We start from the raw sequence: 18,521 nt of genomic DNA, 5'->3' as shown, positions 1-18,521 counted from the left end.
GACGGTGAGCCAGGTGAGGTGCTGGAACCTTTGTGGTCAGTGGAGGCAGAGGATAGGGTGGGGGAGGACCCTATGCCTGGCAGGTGCTCTATGAGCGTTAACCATCCACTCATCTATAAGTCCACTCATGCACGGGGTCAGATGAATGACCTCTGTATGGGTGCTAGGCACAGGCTAAGAGGTGACAGAGACCAAATGGCTCCAAGACAGTGTGCTTGGGATGTGAATGTGGCCATGTCGGCGAGGCTCCCTCACTCAGGGCTATTCGGGGGGTCCTCTGTGCAGACTGGCCTGGCCAGTCGAGCATCTCCTCTCGGTGCAGCCTGAGACAGTGAGGGGTCAGGGAAGATTCTGTCTGGACTTGATCCTAGGGGTAAGCTAGATCACAGAGGGAGAACATCCCAGCGAAGGGAGGGGGTGCGAGAAGGCAGGTCCTCCTAACGTAATCAGGGTGAACATGGCACAGGATGCCAAGGAGGGAAGAAATCAGAGAGCAACTAGAGAGTGAGGGTCTCTGATAGAGGCTAATTCTCCCAAAGCACAGGGGAGCCCAGGTGTATTTCAATCAGGAGCAGACGCTTATTGCTGGACCATCACTCAGGCTTCAGTGGAGCATACACACTGGAAGGGCACCAGTCTGGAAGCTGTGACACTAATCTGAGCAAGACATAATGATCTTGGGCATGAGAAACAGCAGCGAGAAAAGCAGAGATTCAGGAGAGATTCTAGAGGCAGTATCAGTCCCACGTGGTGACTAGCTGGTACCGAAGACGGGGAGAGAGAGCAAGGATGGCCCTGGGATTCTGAATCTGAATTTAACAGCAGTTTGCATAGAAGCCTAGAGACTGGTTTCTCCTTGGTCTGCGGAGAATGCCCCAAGAGAGAAAAAGGTGTAGTGAAGACCTTAGTCATAGATGACGCTTGTTTTGTGGGCAGCAGAAACATTCACCTGCTATAGGGGAAACCTCACAGGGGAAGCGGCATGCCAGAAAAATGCCTTCCTCTTCTGCATTAAGGCTACTGCTGCAGTGGGGAGATTGGTAACAGAGGCTGGCAGCCAGAATGTGTCCAGAGCCTTGTGCCCATCAGGCTATGAGCATCTACTATAAGACTGCTGACAAAGATGGCAATCTGACACACCTGACAGAGTGCCACGCATGCCCGCCATGCTCTGCCGAGTCAGCCTGCAACCACGCCGGCAGCCAAACGGAAGGAAGAGCTCTGTCTGCCTGGATCCTGAATTTCACCTGCCTTCCTGCTGCTCCTCTGCAGACACAGCCCTGGCCTGAGTTTGGACCAACGAAGGCCTTATTCAAGGGGGAATGGAAGATGCCCAGGTGGAAGTCTCAGGGACCTCAGCGTTGTGTCGCCTCCGCTCGCTGTCCTGCTCTTGCCTTGGGCCATCACAGCAGCTGGGGTTGCCATGCAACTGTGTCCAGCCTCCCACTTGATATTCTATCTCCCTAAGGAGTCCCTAAATTTGTGAACCCTGCTTGTCATTTTAGGTTGAGGCTCTGATGGGCTCTCACCTCTCACCCCCATCCCCCACGTTTCTTAGGAAGCACAGTGTTCTGGTCCAACCACCTGAGTGAATTTCACCACTGGCGAGCTTGCCTGCTTCCTCCTGTCTGGATCTCAATTTCCTCATCCGCATAGGATAACAATAATAGCAACAACACATATCCACATATTTAACGTGTATTTTTCTCCCTTATTCCTCTTAACAACTAGTTATTCTTAGTATCCGCATTTTGCTGATAAGGAAATGGAACAGTTTACATAACCTCTCCGTGGCTCCAAGTCCTACTGCTGGTCATGACATGGTTTTTGAGGCATAGTGCTGAACCCCTCTGCTCTGGTATTTCCTGGTTCTCGGCACATAATAGGTGCTCACTAATGTGGACCCTGGGGATAGAGCATGGTGGGAAGGAGTATAGACTGTCCAGAGAAATTTATCATCTCTGAGCTGTGTGATTTCCAATGATCAGAGCCTCAGTTTCCACATCTATAAATGAGAATGCTAACAGCACCCTATGCATGAAGTACTCTAATAATGGGAAACCCGTTACATGTGCATGGGAGGTAGGAAGTCCGTAACACGTCTTGGCTGTTCTACTGTGTTCTTTTCCTCATCTTGCTAGATATCTCTGATGTCACTGTACCCCAGAGCTGCCACCTCTCTCCAGCCAGGTTGGCAGGCTGTGTCTCTCACTGGGGGTCTTCCTTCCCCTCTCTCTCCACCCAGTAGGGTCCCATCATGGTGGGTGCTTGGGTTTCAGCCTTTTCCAGAGCACTACATCTGGTCCTACTGCTTCCAGCTCCTGTTCTCACGCCATCTGTCATCCTTTGCCAGGGGCATAGACTCTCTGGGAGGGTCGCTGAGGCCCCAGAGTGTCTGAGGCTGCGCAGGCTGCTGGGCACCACACTGAGCCCTCAGGAGGCTGCTGTGCTGCTTCCCCATCTGCTCTGGGCCCACACAGCTTTGTCCCAAAGGCTCAAACTCTACCTGGGTCCAGAATTTATAAGCCATCCCTGGGCAAGTTGCTTTAGAGGCAAGGCAGTCTCCCAGAGTGTTTTATGGCCTGAATCCTACTACTGCAGCAAGGCTCTGATGTTAAAAACTGCCAGGAAAATAACAACAGAGAATTTTCACATGAAGTAGATGGGAAAGAAAGGAATGACAGAGGGGAGGTGCACCTGATACCCTCTCAAGCAGGAGCTGTGCCAGAAATGCATCCCTTTCCTCTGACAACCCTTGCCACCACTGAGCCTGGCACTGCTGGGACGCATTCACATTATCTCACACATGAGGCCCTGGGATCAGAAAGGCTGTGTGATGTGCCCAAGTTCCCCCAGTTTAAAGGAAGAGAGTTTGGGCTCCTTATGAGGGCTTCTCCCAAAGCCCTTCTCCTTGTGGAGAACCGACAACGGGCACTGGGCGCAGTCAAGGCAGTGAACTGGGTCTGGCAGGCATTCAGCTCAAGAGCATGGCTGCCTGGCCTGCCCTTAGTGCACCTTCTCCAGCCTCCAATTGGACCCAGGGTCCCACACTACTCCCCAGAGGCCTGGCTGAGTTACTGCCAGAGCCAGAGAAGGGGAACTTCCTGCCCTTGTGGGTCCACAGGATCTCAAGTCCTTCAGGTGATATGTTAGCTAGTCATTTACCCACTGCACCCGCAAGTCAGCCCACTGCAAAAAAAAATACCTAACTCCGGCCGCAAGACCTTATTTTTGCAAGGCAAGCATCCCTGGCCTCCACCCTCAAACCCACTTATGACAACCAAACACATTTCCAGACATTATGAAATGTCCCTGTGTGTGTGTGTGTGTGTGTGTGTGTGTGTGTGTGTCAAAATCAAACAAAGGAACTGAACATTTACTGAGCCACTTCTCTGTGCATATACATATACACTTCTGTTCACCAGCTAGACACAAAGATGATCAAGCTACTTTTTACCTCTGGATCTGCGCTGTCCAAGATGGTAGCTGCTAAGCCACATGTGGTTACTGAGCACCAGAAATGTGGCTAGGGTGACTGAGGAACTGAGTTTTTAAATTTATTCTATTATTTAACTAATTTAAATTTAAAAACTAGTACAAAGTATATTTACTTATTAAACATAATGTTTACCTTTTTAAGGTTATATTTCATTTTAACGGTTTGAAATCTAGCATCTGAGTTGAGATGTGTTCTAAGTGGAAAATGTATACCAGATTGCAAAGACTTAGTGCAAAAAAAAAAGTAAAATACCTTTTATTAGGAATTTTAAAATACTGATTGCATGTTAAAATGATAATGTTTTACATGCACTGGGTTAAATAATATCTATTAAAATTAATTTCATCTGTTATTTTTCTTTTTTAATGTGACCCTAAAAAATGTAAAATGATAGGGGTGCCTGGGTGGCTCAGTCGGTTAAATGTCTGCCTTTGGCTCAGGTCATGATCTCAGGGTCATGGGATCAAGCCCTGCATCGGGCTCCCTGCTCCGAGGGGAGCCTGCTCCTCCCTCTCCCTCTCCCTCTCCCTCTGCCTGCTGCTCCCCCTGCTTGGGCTCTCTCACTCGCTCTCTTGCTCTCTCAGATAAATAAATAAATAAATAAATAAATAAATAAATAAATAAAATCTTTAAAAAAATGTAAAATTATATACATGGTCCCAGTTCTATTTTTATTGAACAGTGCAGCTCTGGAGGATTTCAACAGGGGGAGCTATTGCCCCTCAGGGGACACTGCGGCCTGTCTGGAGATAGAGTTGTTGTCCTAACTGAGGGATGAAGTACTACTGGCATCTAGTGGGTAGAAGCCAGAGATGCTGCTAAACATCCCACCAGGCACAGGACAGCTCCCCAGGACAGAGACTCATCCATCCCCAAATGTCCCTCGTGCCGAGGTTGAGGAACCCTGCCCCAGAGCATAGCCAGGAAGTCAGGAACCTGCAGAGCTGGCTGGCATTAGCTGAGCAGAGAGGTTAAGGCTGTTACCATACTCAGTTCTCACGATTAACTATGGCCAGGGGTGCCATGGTCCCCACTTCTCCAGAAAAGAAGGAAGCCCAGAGAAGAGAAAGCACTTGCCCAGGATCACCAGGCCAGAAGGTGACAGGGCTGAGAGCCAAACACAGCCAACGCTCCCACGGCCAGCCTCTCCTGCTACACAATGTGGTTCCGCGGTTCTCCGAGCTGGTGCTGATCCAAAAAGAGGCTGCCCGAGCTTCTAGTCTAATCTCCCCATCACTCAGAGCCGGCAGTTTTTATTTCCACCAGCCCTTCTTGCTACCAGGGAATGAGCATGAACAAAAACACCCACTGAAAGGGACATTCTGCTCAAAGAAACACTCGCAGCCACATCACCCATCAAATGGGGCCGAGAAACAAATGGAACACGATGAAATAAACCTGTCAGAGGAGGAACATTCAGACACCTCAGAGGCAAGAGGTAAGAACAAATGTGCCCAATTATGGAATTGGCTCTGTTTAAAGAAAACATTATCAGATGGCTCAACTTGACTAGATGCCAGAGAACAATGGCCCAGCGGAAATGGAGCACCCACACGGTCTCCGGGGACGCGGGGTACCTCTGGAGAGTGGGTGTGGGCACAGTCCCTTTCCCCTCACCGTGACCATGCATCCGTGAGCAACTCCCCGCCTCCCTGGGGGTGGGGGTGAGGGTGAGGCTGGTGGCCCTATGACGGGGGATGGCAGGGGACTGACATTTCCTGAAGGCCTACTACGTGCGGCTGTTGAGCAGGGCAGTCTCTAGAGTCACCTAATCGTGATCTGTCATAGGATTCTGAAGTGTGACAATTAGATTTGCAGGTGACAAAAGGCTATGCAGCTTGCTTAAGGTGATAGAGGTAGGGAGTGGCTGAGATGACATTGCTGGGGCATTGGCAGCGACACACTGAGCCATGGGGGTTGGTGGCAGGGAAAACTGGGCCGCAGTGAATGCTGCTGAGGCTCTGCCCACGTCTCCTTTCCCAGGCTGGCGCACCGAACGTCCAGCTGCTACGGGTACTGACTGCTAAAGCCCACAGATACTTCCTTCCTGGCAGAAGGGCCATAAGGCAAAGGCGAGTGCCCTCTCCAGGAGCCTGTGCACTCACGTGGCAGCCCACAGCCAGTGGCCGGCTGAACTGGTGCACAACTGCTGGCCCCTTGGCTTCAAGGTGAGAGCAACTCCCACCCTCCAGAGGCCCCTGTGGGCTCAGGCTGCCACAGGCCTCCACATCCTGCCCTATCCTACCTCCCTGACTTACTTTCTTCTGAGAACACTCCTCAGTGAGTCATTTGTACAGAAATCCCTATCTCAGGCTCTGTTTCTATAGAACCCAGCCGAAGATATTCATTAGCAGGGATATTTCTGACTTTGGGGAAGGGGGTGGACAGACGTGGACCATGAGGTACTGGATGGCCAGACTCCTATCCCTGCTGGCCACACCCGCTCTCCCACCAGGACAAACTGTCCTGTCAGGACTAGTAGAGACAAGGCCACGGTCTGAACAACAACTCTGAGAGGTAATGATAGGAAATTACCAAGGACTTCCACTGACAAGAAAGGGCCCCTGAAGTAACATCTCTAGGTCAGAGGGATCTCTTTCATCTGTAGGGCCTGCCACGGGCATCAGCCTCTGACAAAGGTGGGCTCTGCATCCCAGTCTTTGAAGAGTGGCAGATGCTTATGGGAAATACAATCAAACCACAGCATGGTTGAGGAAAGGGGCTGGTTATCTCTTTCGAATACCTAGTCTAGACTGGACACTCCCACACCAGCCCTTGCACACTCATATCTTGTATGGTCTTGGAATACAATTCCAGAAGACTCTGCATGTGCAGATTCTAGAAGCACATGGTGCCCCCTTAGAGGCAGCTATTATGATTCCTGGTTAACACATGGGGGGGGTGGGGACCATCACATTTAAAGGGCTTGTCCAGGACACAGGGAAGGCCTGGGATCATAGCCAGATCCACTTACTTCCTGAGTACAGACATAGTAGGTCCACTTCTTCCCCAACCTCAGACCACAGCTCAGTTGTCACTTCCCGGGGACACACACTCTTCGCTCCAGGTATGTGTGTGTGTTTATCTTGAACACCACACACCTCTCCTTTGTAGCCCCCTCATGGTTACAATTGTACATTGATTAGTGTGGCCCTCTCCCTTCCCAGAAAGCCATAGGAACATGTCTTCTTTTCCTCATCATTGTATCCCTCAATGCCTAGAACAATGCCTGGCACACAGTAGGTACTCTGTAAGCATCAGTAGAATGAATGAGTGGATAGATGCATGCATGAAGGGAGGCATGGAGAGATAGGTGGATAAGTGAATGGGTAGGTGGGTGAATGGGTGGGTGGCTGGAAGAGTAAATGGGTGGATGGGTGGGTGGCATGGAGGGATTGCCAGTTCCTCTCTGGTGCACCTGGCCTGGAGGAAGCCCTGAGCGTGGGTCACTCTCAATCCCTTCCCACCCGCCCAGGGCTCTGGTGGTCACCTGTGGTGAGGAGGCAGAGTGGAGTCCCCGGGGTCACCTGGGCGCTGCCCATTGGTGCTGACCACAAGGAAGCCAGTCCCCAGGCAGCATGCAGAAGAGAAGGAGAGAAAGAAACACACATGAAAACGTGCGGCACGGTGAACAAAACTACAGTTCTTGTGGCTCTGAAGAGCTCACGCTACCCAGCAAAAGAACATCGTGATCTAACAAAGCAAGGCCTGAAATAGATTTTTTAAAATGAAACAAGAATAAGAGTCAGCATTTATCAAGCACCCACGACATGCCAGGTACTCTGCCAGGTACCTCATGTACAATGTTTCTAAGACTTAGAGTAACCCAGAAAGGTCAATATTATTATAAATGAACCCCCATCATCTTTCCACTCCATGTCATCTCTCCCAGTCTCTGCTCTCTTAGTAAATGGTGGCCCCACCCACGTAGCGGCTCAGTCTAGCAATCTGGGAGTCATCCTTTGCCTCTCCTTTTTACTGACCTCCCACTTCTAATCACTCAGCATGCCTCAGTAATTCTTCTCCAGGAAAGCTCTTGAAGCCTCTCCCTTCTCTCCAATCTCATTTTCACCTGGTTCAAGCCACCCGTGCGCTACACTTGGGATTGCTTAAAATACCAGCCTCCTTGCTGGTCTTCCTGCCTCCAGTCTTGCCCAGTTTCAATGTACCCTCCACCCTACAGCTGAAAGGCATCTGTAAGGGAAACCTCAGAGGCCCTCCCCCAGCTCACAGACCTTCAGTGATGAGATCCTTGCCTGTCCCTCCACACACTCTGCCTCAAGGGCAATGAAATCCTCTCCGTGATCTATAGCCCCCTATGTTCTTGTCTGTAGGCCTTACCCAGGCTCGTCACCTTGTGTGGAATACACTCCCTTTCTACCTCTCTACCTGACTGGCAACTGCTCATCCTTCAGGAATCAGTCTGGAACTCCTTTCTTGGAAGTCTTTGGTGTCTCAACATATGTGGGGCAGATGCCTCGCTCTGTCTTCCCATAATACTCTAGGTTTCCTTTCTCACAGTGATAACCCTGCCCTGTTAGCAGCAGCTGCCTTTTACTGGAATCTGTAAGCTCCTTGAAGGCAGTCACCACGTTTCATTTACTAAGCGCTCCTGTGACCTTGTCTCGTACCTGGCACATAGTAGGGACTCTGTGAATATTTGTTGAACAAATGAATGAATGAGTGAAGAAATGAATCAGAGCACTCATATAACTTGCTCTAGGTCACAGAACTAATAACTGGCAGAGGCAGTATTCAAACCCTGGTTTGCATGACTAATGCTCCTGGCCCTTTGAAACCGACTACTTGTCTCTGTAAAGAAAATTATATAAAAGGCGGGAAGGTGTCTTACGCTTGGTGAAAGCCTGCATGTTCCTCCAGTGATTCAAACTGTATAAAGCCCTTATGCAAAATGGAGAGGGAGGTAGGACGTTCCAGACCAACTGATAAACAGGAAGTACATAATTTCAAAGAATCACACAAATAGCAAGCTTGAGCAAGATCATGAAATACTATAAAATATAACTGCCAGTCAACTGTCATCATAAGATTCCTCCCTTAATGCTAAAAAAAAAAAAAAAATTCCTCCCTTAACAGGATGGGGAGCTTCACCATTTTCAAAGCACGTGCTAAATGAGAGGTCAGTGAACTGTGGCTTGTGGGTCAAATCTGGGTTCTCACTGTTTCCTCTGTGGCCATGAGCTAGGAATGGTTTTTACATTTTAAAATGGAGTGCTATTTTATTTTTTTAATTTTCATTTATTATTCTTAATTTTTTTATTTAAATTCAATTTAGTTAACATATAGAATATTATTAGTTTCAGGGGTAGAACTTAATGGGTCATCAGTTGTGGGAAATAAAACCAAAAAGAAGAGTAATATTTTATGACACATGAAGATTATATAAAATTCATATTTCAGTGTCCATAAATAAAGTTTTATTGGAACATGGAACATTTTGTATTTCTTATCTATGGCTGCTTTCTGTGCTACCATGACAAAGTTGAGTAGGTGTGACAGAGACCACATGGCCTGCAAAACTGGAAATGTTTACTATCTGGCCCTTTATAGAACAGTTTGCCAGCCCTGATTCTAAGTGGCTACTTTTATTACTTTTTCCCCACCTTTGGAGGTAGGCAGGACACGGCTAGCATGTCAGAAAAAGAAACAGAAGACTTGAGAGAGGACGTAACTCCAGTGTTCCCACCTGGCCTATATCAGTGGCTTCCTACTTGTTCTCCCCCATGATCTTGCCTCATCTGTGCCCCAGAACCCCTTCTCTGATCCATCTTCTAAGGAAGTCTGCTTAAGCACCTCCAAGGGCTCCCACGGTCTCAGGACCATGTTCATATACACGTTACGGGGTTATATAGAGTCTCTGGTGTCCTGGCCTTGCTCACCACTTCAGCCCCACTTCTGATCACTCCTGGCCTCTGGTCACATCGGCATCTATCCCTTTGCTTTGACCCATTCAAGTTCAGTGCCATGCTTTCTTGCCTCCAACGATCTGCATATGCTATTTCCTCAACTCAGAAGACCTCCCTGCTTTACTCTCCAGCCTTGTTCAATATGATAACTGTCACTCTTTTAAACCTTATCTCAGTAACTACATATCTGAGAAGGCATACTATAAACTGATTCATGTTTCTCTTCTCTGCTCCCACAGCATCCTGAATTTACCTTCATCCAGCATTTAATCATGCTGTGTTGATATAATTTATCTGTTTGTTGTTCTCCCACTTGCTATTTGTGGACTGCTTATTATAAGCTCAGCATTGCACGAAGCACTTTATATGCATTGGCCCATTAAATTCTTACATTAGCCCCGTGAAGTAAGTGGTGTTATTGTCACTATTTTACAGATGGGGAAACCAAGACACAGAGCAGTTAAGTGCCTTTTCCAGCCTTGAATCAAAGACTGTCCAAATCCAAAGACAAAGTTCTTAACCTTTCTGGGACAAGAGGCCACAATCAATAGTAAGTTGCACTCAATATATGTTTATTGAGAACTAAATGAATAAATGAAATTCTGGTTTAGTATTTGCCTACTAGCTGTGTCACTTGGAAAATTACATTTCTGAGTTTCAATTTCTCTACTATAAAATGGGAATAATAATAAATACCTCATGAAGTTCTTTTAAGGAATAAATGAAAAACAGTTGAAGCCTGGTTGACAGGCTCAGAGGAGTCTCCCCACCTTTCCAAACTAAGGCTATAACTCTGCTAAGCAGGAGTGCTCAGCTGTGAGGCGTAGAAACAAAGGTATCACTGGACAGGTGTCAGGATGGGAAGAGGTTTTCTAATGGGTGGAATAGCAGAAGATAAGTGATGGATCATGGGTCTCAGCAGGACACAAAGGGTGTAGAGATGGCTACTGATTCCTGGTGCCTAGCCTATCTCTCCTTCTTAGGCACACAGAAGAATCTAAGTCTTATCAACACCATGTAAGTGGAAGTGACACAAGTCATTTCTAAGTAAGGTATTCAAGATCCAGGTTACTACCCCCATATTTTCTCTTTCCCTGCTGTGGGGTTTTTTGAGGCCACATGTATTCTAGATGGCATAACAACGAAGAAACTTTTCTGGTATAAGGCTACTGATATTTGGGTATTTATTTGTTGTTGCAGCAAAGCCTTTCCTATCCTACCTAATCCAACAGAAGAAAAGGTAGTAGTCCCTTTTCTTCTCTTCTATCACCTGGTTCCCCCATCATACAGCTTTTCTATTAGAGGATTCATGACTCCACTCTCTCCATAGTTCTACCCTATGTCCATATATATTTATACGAAAATTAATTAATTAGTTAATGAAAATAGTAAGACCATGCAAAGAAGAAGGAGGTCAGAATGCTGAGTGCCTCAGACTTCCTTTCTTTTTTTTTTTTGAAAAAAAAGTTTTTAAAGATTTTATTTATTTATTTGACAGAGATAGAGACAGCCAGTGAGAGAGGGAACACAAGCAGGGGGAGTGGGAGAGGAAGAAGCAGGCTCATAGCAGAAGAGCCTGAATGTGGGGCTCGATCCCATAATGCCGGGATCACGCCCTGAGCCAAAGGCAGACGCTTAACCGCTGTGCCACCCAGGTGCCCCCAGACTTCCTTTCTGACTTTTATTCCCTTCTAAAGCAAAGAATGCTGAGTAGAGAGGGATGCTGATGGGCTAAAGATGACACTGGAGCAGATAACCTTGAAGACAAACTAACTTCTTGGTTTCTTAGCTTCAATATATTGTAGTAACATAGGAGGCTGAGGGCTCTTTGTGGCACCGGGTCTCCTGTAGATTCGAGGACTTGGCCCGGACACTGCTGAAGAGAGACAAAAGACCCATCACATCCTAAAGATTCTACTATCAACTATTACTGGAAAAGAGGCATGGGAAGGGTTTAACAAGTAGGAGACAGGAGACTCTGACAGTGGCTCATAGAATCTCACCCAGTCTACATCACTGACAAGATTCAAAATGGTGCCATGGGAATGCCATGAGCTTTGGAGTTAGAGCTCAGCTACAATTCTGTGGATCCTTGAGGTCTTTATTCAACCCTTCTGGGCTTCTACTGCTTCATTTCTTAAGAAAGGGTAATAAGAATGACCACTATTTATTTAGTGTGTAATACATTGTAAACTCACGTCAGCATACACAGCCTTGTGACTGGTACCCAGTAGATGGTTAATTTTTGCTAAGCCCCTTCACCACTCCCTCCTTCAATTGAAACCCCATCAGAGAAAGCTGTAGTGGAGCTTTCTTCTATTTCTAGCCCTTGTCTTCAGCCTACCCTAACTCCACCCTAACCTCCAAGCACACACTCTGGAATTTCCTCTCTTAACGTCTAGTAGGATTTCTAAGGACTAAACAATAGCCAAGAGTTTTCCAATAGACTGATTCACTATAGTCTACTTCTCAAAAAGTGATCCTTCATTGGGGTCTCGACTCCAGCTACCATAGCTAGATTTGGGCATCCTCTGGTTCTGAGTCCCTCCTGAAATTGCTGGGTAGATGATGAGAAAAGAAAAAGTGCTACAGTCAAAGGCTAGCAGGTGCATGAGCAAAATGCTACACTCAGTCAACAAAAATATGATTGCTATGTAGAATCTCATCTAAACATAACAGCCTATAGTTGAAAAGGTTAAATACTAAGAGATGAGGCCAGCATCATTCCTGTGCCTCTGTTTCTGCACTTTGGATCCAGTTTGAGCTCATTTGATAAATATGTGATTTGTGGAATTGTATGAGAAATTACTAGAGTCCAGGCTTTGCCTTTTCTTTCTTAGAGAACAGCAGCAAGAGGCTTGGGTCTCTAAGTCTCCTATCAGAGAAGGTTCAGAAGAACGAAGGAGGGAAGCTCAAGATGTTTATCGTCTGTTATATTCTTGACGTTTTATGTGCGTTATCTCAAATAACTGGGAGAAAGAATTGATGACCTCTGACCTAAAAGGGGAGTGATAGACTCACAGGGGGTTGATTTATCCAAGGTCAAACAGTTAAGTTTTGGACATGGGATTTGAATCCAGGTGACTCTAATTCCCCATTATTCCATGCAACGTCTCAAAGAAGCTTCATATAAGACAGAATCTTCCATATAGAATTGGATCAAAAGAGGGGAGGGCAGGCAGTGGGCATTTCCTATCTGATAGCAGACAGTTCCTACATTGTGCTTGGCTTCTCACACCACCTGTGACATGTTATTCTTATGGATAAGGAATCCATCGACACATCATTCCCCTTCTTGGCTCCAGTCTTAGCATCTGCAAAATGAGAGCATCTCACTGGATAATGGGTATTTATTGTCCTGCCAGTCTCTGCAGGGGTGAGAATCCATTATGAAGAGAAAAGAGAAAATGCTGGATGAAATGGTCTACCTCAGGCTTAGCCGTTGTGAAAAGAAGCAACATTTACAAAAGACCATTGCCCACGCCTCTTGCCTATTGCTCTTGGGACAATGGTTTTAGTCCATCACAACCACAGGGCAGCATGGAACTATTGGTGACACTGGCCCCTTATCTCATGCTTCATTATTCTGGAGTTCAGCTTTCAGCACCTACTCTGAGGGGGTGGTTTTAATGGGATACTTAGAGAGTGTTTACTAGATTAAAACTGTGGCTGTCTTCTGCAAAGCAACTCTGCAAATGGCTTTATGGGTTTCCGGATTTATTTTGTCTCAATGACTAGGCTCAGTTTGCAAATCAAATCAAAGTTGATTTTTCTAACTGCCACTCGGGCGCACCCAGCGGGAGTCTGCAGAGCCAGCTGTGCTCCCTTGACGGCTGGTGCCAGAGATGGGAGTGCTGCTGCCTGCTGGTGGCCAGAGAGATTCCGACAGGGAGAGGGCAGACAAGCAAGAAGCTGCTTGACCTTAACCAGGGCAGGTGGACAAAGTGAAAGAAAGCAAATTTTATTTTCTGGAAGGAGAAACCCAGACAGGAGCTATGGGGCCTCAAAGACTCCTTGGCAGAAATAATCGGGAGCCAAATATGGACTCATGTTGTTGAAGCTCCCTCCAAAGGAAGTGTCCCATGGTAGAAGGAACTCCTTGGGACAGAAGTGAGGTCTCTGTCACAGCAAGTGGGACTGGACATCAGTTTCTGCAAGAGAAACGGACTAGTATGGGTCTAGAACCCAGCCTCTGGATCAGAAACCATTTCCCCCTTGGCCTGCTCTGAGTCAGAAAGGCATGATCTGAGATGTCGGGTGCCTCCTTCGGCAGATGCAGCCTGGAGCAGGGGCATCGTCCACCACGTGGGATAATCACCTTCCACAGGAAACGCTGTTTCCCCCTCCTCCTTGAGCTTCAGCACCTTGGAAGTCTAAGTATCCCACCCCAAACTTCTACGTGCTCCATTTTCCCAAAGGTCACCTCTGAGCAGATTCAGCTTACATCTGCAACCTGATTCCTAAATTGGGCCCATCCCTCCTCTTCCAAATGTAAGGTAAACATTATTTAATGAGTCTACGTGCACCTCCCCCTTACTTGCCCTGTCTTACATTTTCTGTTTTAACTACACAAATGAAACCTCATTGCTAAGTAATCTGTGTACTGTCCTCCCTTCAAAGAACGAATAATAGTTCTCTGTTTCTAAACCAAAATTTAACGTTTGTTTACCCATCAGCTGAAGTTTTCTCCCTATAGCTCTAAACAAGTTCCCAGAGTACACTGTGCCAAGTAGAGGGCTTTTACAATTTTCTTTCAGCTCTGGAATTTGAGGCAATTCCATGATCTTTTTGCTATCCCTAAACTTGATGATGAAACACATCCTCTGTATAAGAAGAGTACTGTGGTAGATGCCACTGGTGCCACTCTCCCCTTTTCAAGTCGGTGTACCATCCCCCAGCTGCTGTGAGTGTTGAAACTAAGGGCTTATACCTGTGACTTTCTCTAGACACGTGTATAGGACTCAGGGTTGCCATTTTCCCTGGAGCCACCTGAGAGATGGAGGAGAGGAAGAAAGGGGAAGGGAAGAGGGGAGTACTAAACACTAATCCTTATGGGGGAAGAGGCAAAAATCCTGGTATTCTTGTTCAAGACAGAACCACTTTGGAGAAGTTTATACTCCAGCGGTATCTGGCCTAGGCTTCAATTTATCTGAGAATAGATTTTTGCTTAGCATTTTCTCATTACCTATCCCACTTCCCTCTTTCATTTACAGATTTCTTCTAAGAGCCCTTGCTTAATACCTTACATGCACCCAAATCCCTGCCTCAGGTTCTGCTTCTAGGGAATGTGTCTTAAGAGAGCTCCCATTTGCCTTTATCTGCTCAATGATAAGCTTCACTTCCCCACTTCTGGTTGAACTCACACTCTGATTCTTTTAAATCTCCAGCCAAAGTTAATCACAGGCAACCCCTGGCTGAGGAACGAGGTAAAAACAAATGTGAATCTGGGACAGTGCCAACAAGTCCCCCATTTGTGCAAAAGACTGCCTTCAAGACTTCTGAGGTGAGCTTGTTCTAACCTAGAATTATCCCCTTTACTAGCAAATACCAAACTCCCACCCCACAGTCCCTTAGCTGTGCCTTCAATTTGTGGGTCTGTAAATAAATAGTGCCCTCTGGTGATATGTGAATCTATCCACAAAATTCTCTCTAAATGCAGACGACTTGACCCTCTACAGGGGCTTTGGGCCAGGGATGTCACTCTTCTCACAGTCTGAGGTGCTCAGTCAGCTGGCCTCCCAAATCCTACTCTTGGTCCTGGTTCTATACAATTCCCAGTGTTAGGTGAGAAGGGGTGATGATGTACAGGGAGACACAAAGTCTCCTATCCTCTACAAGTCCTAGGGAAGCAGAACCCCAGATGATGGCCCAGGAACATATCTGCCATTACTGCCTGAGCCTCTGGCACCACTGACACTTTAGCCCCCATTAAGTACATTTCACTTCTCTTTGGAAGCACCGATCACAATTGTAACTCCACTATTAAAATCATTTATGTAAGGTCTGTTTCCACACCAGACTGTGAGCTCCTTGAAGACAGAAACCATGTCTGCTGATTCACCACAAAACCGTAGTTCCTTTCAAGGTATCCAGCTCACAGATGCTGAGTGAGCTGACTGTACAAAGGAAATAACATTCATTGACAATAATTTTCTCCAAAACACTTTGTAGTACACACTTGTACGCATATTGTATCATCTGATCCTCTAACAAACTGGATGGTAGAGGTCTTCGTGGGCTGGAGCTGGCTTGTACCAGCTTGCTAGAGCTAATTGTTAAACTTCCTTGACTTTTTTGCAAGCCAGTTGTTAAACCATTGGTAACTTGATTGAACATAGTGGGGATATTTATATCCCGGAGATCAACAAAGACTATAAATAAGAGATTTTCTGTTACAAAGAGCAGGTTTATCATCAAACCACTGGCAGTAGGTATGTCAAAAAATGTTCTATAAATGAATAGATGGGCATAACTTTAAATATGGTGACTCTGAGTTTCAGGAAGATGAATTGAGACTTTCAAGGTCTCTGACCCTTGCTACAGTGAGATGCTGGCTTCAAATGCATTTACTCATTTCAGCAAGCATCTTTCAAGTGCCGGTGATGTGCTGGGAACTTCCTGCCATGGCAAAATGTGATGGGGAAATTAGTAGTTAAGACCAAGGAGCTCCTCATGAGAGATCCTTTCAATCAGCAGTGCTGGTGCCTACCCGAGGAGGTGGGCCCTGCTCAGAGCTCAGAAACATGACTGGATCGGGACCTGATACTTCACCATCATGTGGGGTCTGAGTGGGGTCCTGCTATCACAGACCCAGCCATCGGGTGTGTGCAGATGGCCCACTGTGTTTATCCTCTGTCCAGGGCTCCTTTTACAGAACCTGCAGCTCCTCTGCTCAAGGCAGCCTCACTCAGCTTCCCACGGGAACAGCAGCCAAATTTGGACCTCAGCTCACCACTAGGGCCCCCTCTGACAGGGCTTGTTCCTGCTTCTTGCACACCCTTAAAAGCTTTTGGAATTATACCATGAATAAAGAATAGTCAGAGCCTCCACTGGAAACCACATGGATGCTACCCCTAACTGCATGGGTCTTGCTATGGGTTGAACTACGTGTCCATCCCCCAATTCATATGTTGAAATCTCAACTCCCAGGGTCTCAGAATGTAACACCTACAAACCCTATATTCAGAATGTCTCAGAATATAGGGTTTGTGAATGTAATTCGTTAACTTAGGATGAGGTTAAACTAGAGAATGGTGGGCTCTAACCTAACAGTACCAGTGTCCCTATAAAAAAAGGGGAAACTTGGACACAAGATGCCCACAGGGAGAATGCCATGTGAAGATGAAAACCAAGGAACATCAAAGGTTGCCAGCAGCTAGGGGAGAGGCATGAATCAGATCCTTCCCTCATAGTCCTCAAAGGAACCAGCCCTACTGACAACCTTGACCTTGGGCTTCTAGCCTCCAGAACTGTGAAACAAGAAATTTTGTTGTTAAATCACTCAGCTCGTGGTACTTTGGTACAGCAGCCACAGAAAATGAATCCAGGTCCCTTGCTTTGCAGCCCTCCAAACTGGGCAGCACTACATTAGTTTGGGTGACTAACAGGGATATTAAAGACAGACAAGGGTTAGAGCCCCATGCTGGATCCAGGTGTGGAATCTAGCAGAAGAGGTGCTGCACTTGGGGTCAGCGCAGAACGACCCTGCCTGAGTGCTGGGAACTGTTACGTTCTTCCTGTGAACCCTTCAGTTCTGTGGGACTCACACAGTTGACTACAGACACCATCTGGAATCGCCAGGGTCAGGGACAAAACACCAGCCAGTTGCTTCACCAGAGCAGAGGCCTCAAGCTTGCACGTGATCACACTCCAGAGGCTGGACACCCATTGGCAGCCCCCCAAGGAAGGTGCCATGATGACAGGGAGGTGGAAGTGCTTGGAGGGAGCTGGATGGCCAGTGGAATATGCCACTGGCTCTTCATCTACCACCAATGCCTGTGGGATTCCCAGTATGTTATTTTCCTCTGTTAAAATGAAGAGTGTTTTTGGTAAACTCATAAAGTGGGAAATCTAATTCAGGAAAGAGATGGATCAAATATGGCTTCCTGGATGTTCCCAGGCTAACTAAAGGCACAGAGAAGACAGTAACCAAATACAGGTCTCCTTTTCTTTGCTTTTTCTTGGCTTTTTTTCAGCAAGTATCCTCTTATCTGAGGTGGTGCTGAGAGGGCTAACTCCCTGGACTCTGAGAGACTGGCATTCTGCATTGTCCAGCTGTCTGTCCCATTCCAGGTGCTCCTAGAGCTCTGTCTCTCTGGACTAAAGCAATGGTCCTTGTGTGCCTGGAAAGTGAGGGTGTCAATCCTTGGAATCTACCTCTGACTCCTTCCTGCCCAGCTAGCACCTGGCCAGCTAGCTGGGCATCCACACTGATTCATTTGTCCTCCCACGTCCTTTCACACACCCACATGCTATATGAGCACATACTCCACTAAGGAAGACAGTGTCCTAAAGGTCAAACAGAAGGAGAAATCCTTACACTACAAAGAGGTACAAGCTTTCTGCTCTAGCTCTTTAAAAACCACTGCAGTTCTCCTGCAGAGGAGCAATGCAGCTCTGGAGAAGTATGGCATGGTGGACCTCAATGTCTATGGTGACAGTAGTTTCTGAAATTGCCAGGGGAGTAGAGTTTTAATTATTCTCTCAAAAAGTCCCCTTATGTACCTATTGCCCAACCAACCACGTGTTTGATTCTCAGTTTAGAAAATAAGATCTAACCAACTACCCTTTGGGGGGAGCTTGTGTACCAGAGGCTGTCCCTAGAATCCCACATGCCCATGGAGGGCAGAGCAATCGCATCAACCCCTCCCTCATCGAGAGGTCAGAAGTTGGAAGGGAGCCATACAGCACCATCATGGTGGGTGAGGGAGGTCTCCCTGTAAGTCTCCTTCCCTCACCTGGCTGCCCCTCTAAGCGGGACACTGCAGACGCTCAGCTGTCCTGCTTGCGGTCTGGAGCTCTAGCGCCGTCCTAGTGATGATGTTCTTCCTTCTGGTTTATCTGTTTTCTTCAGTGGGAAAGTCTGCCAAGGCCTG

At 47.0% G+C, this 18,521-nt stretch overlaps 1 protein-coding gene across 1 annotated transcript in view; it reads right to left on the bottom strand.

Moving 5' to 3' along the window:
- The window catches only part of PTPRT (protein tyrosine phosphatase receptor type T), an 813,408-nt gene that overhangs the window by 185,786 nt on the left and 609,101 nt on the right, over positions 1-18,521 (bottom strand). Inside the window, exon 13 of the mRNA XM_034641590.1 lies at positions 6,990-7,046. Within this exon, the coding sequence (XP_034497481.1) occupies positions 6,990-7,046 (57 nt within the window). The remainder of the gene's footprint in view (positions 1-6,989; positions 7,047-18,521) is intronic.

The sequence above is a fragment of the Ailuropoda melanoleuca genome, chromosome 13 (assembly GCF_002007445.2).
Source record: "Ailuropoda melanoleuca isolate Jingjing chromosome 13, ASM200744v2, whole genome shotgun sequence".
Taxonomy (NCBI): Eukaryota; Metazoa; Chordata; class Mammalia; order Carnivora; family Ursidae; genus Ailuropoda; species Ailuropoda melanoleuca.
Note: the sequence above shows the minus strand (reverse complement) of the source record. Positions and strands in the feature narration are given on the sequence as shown.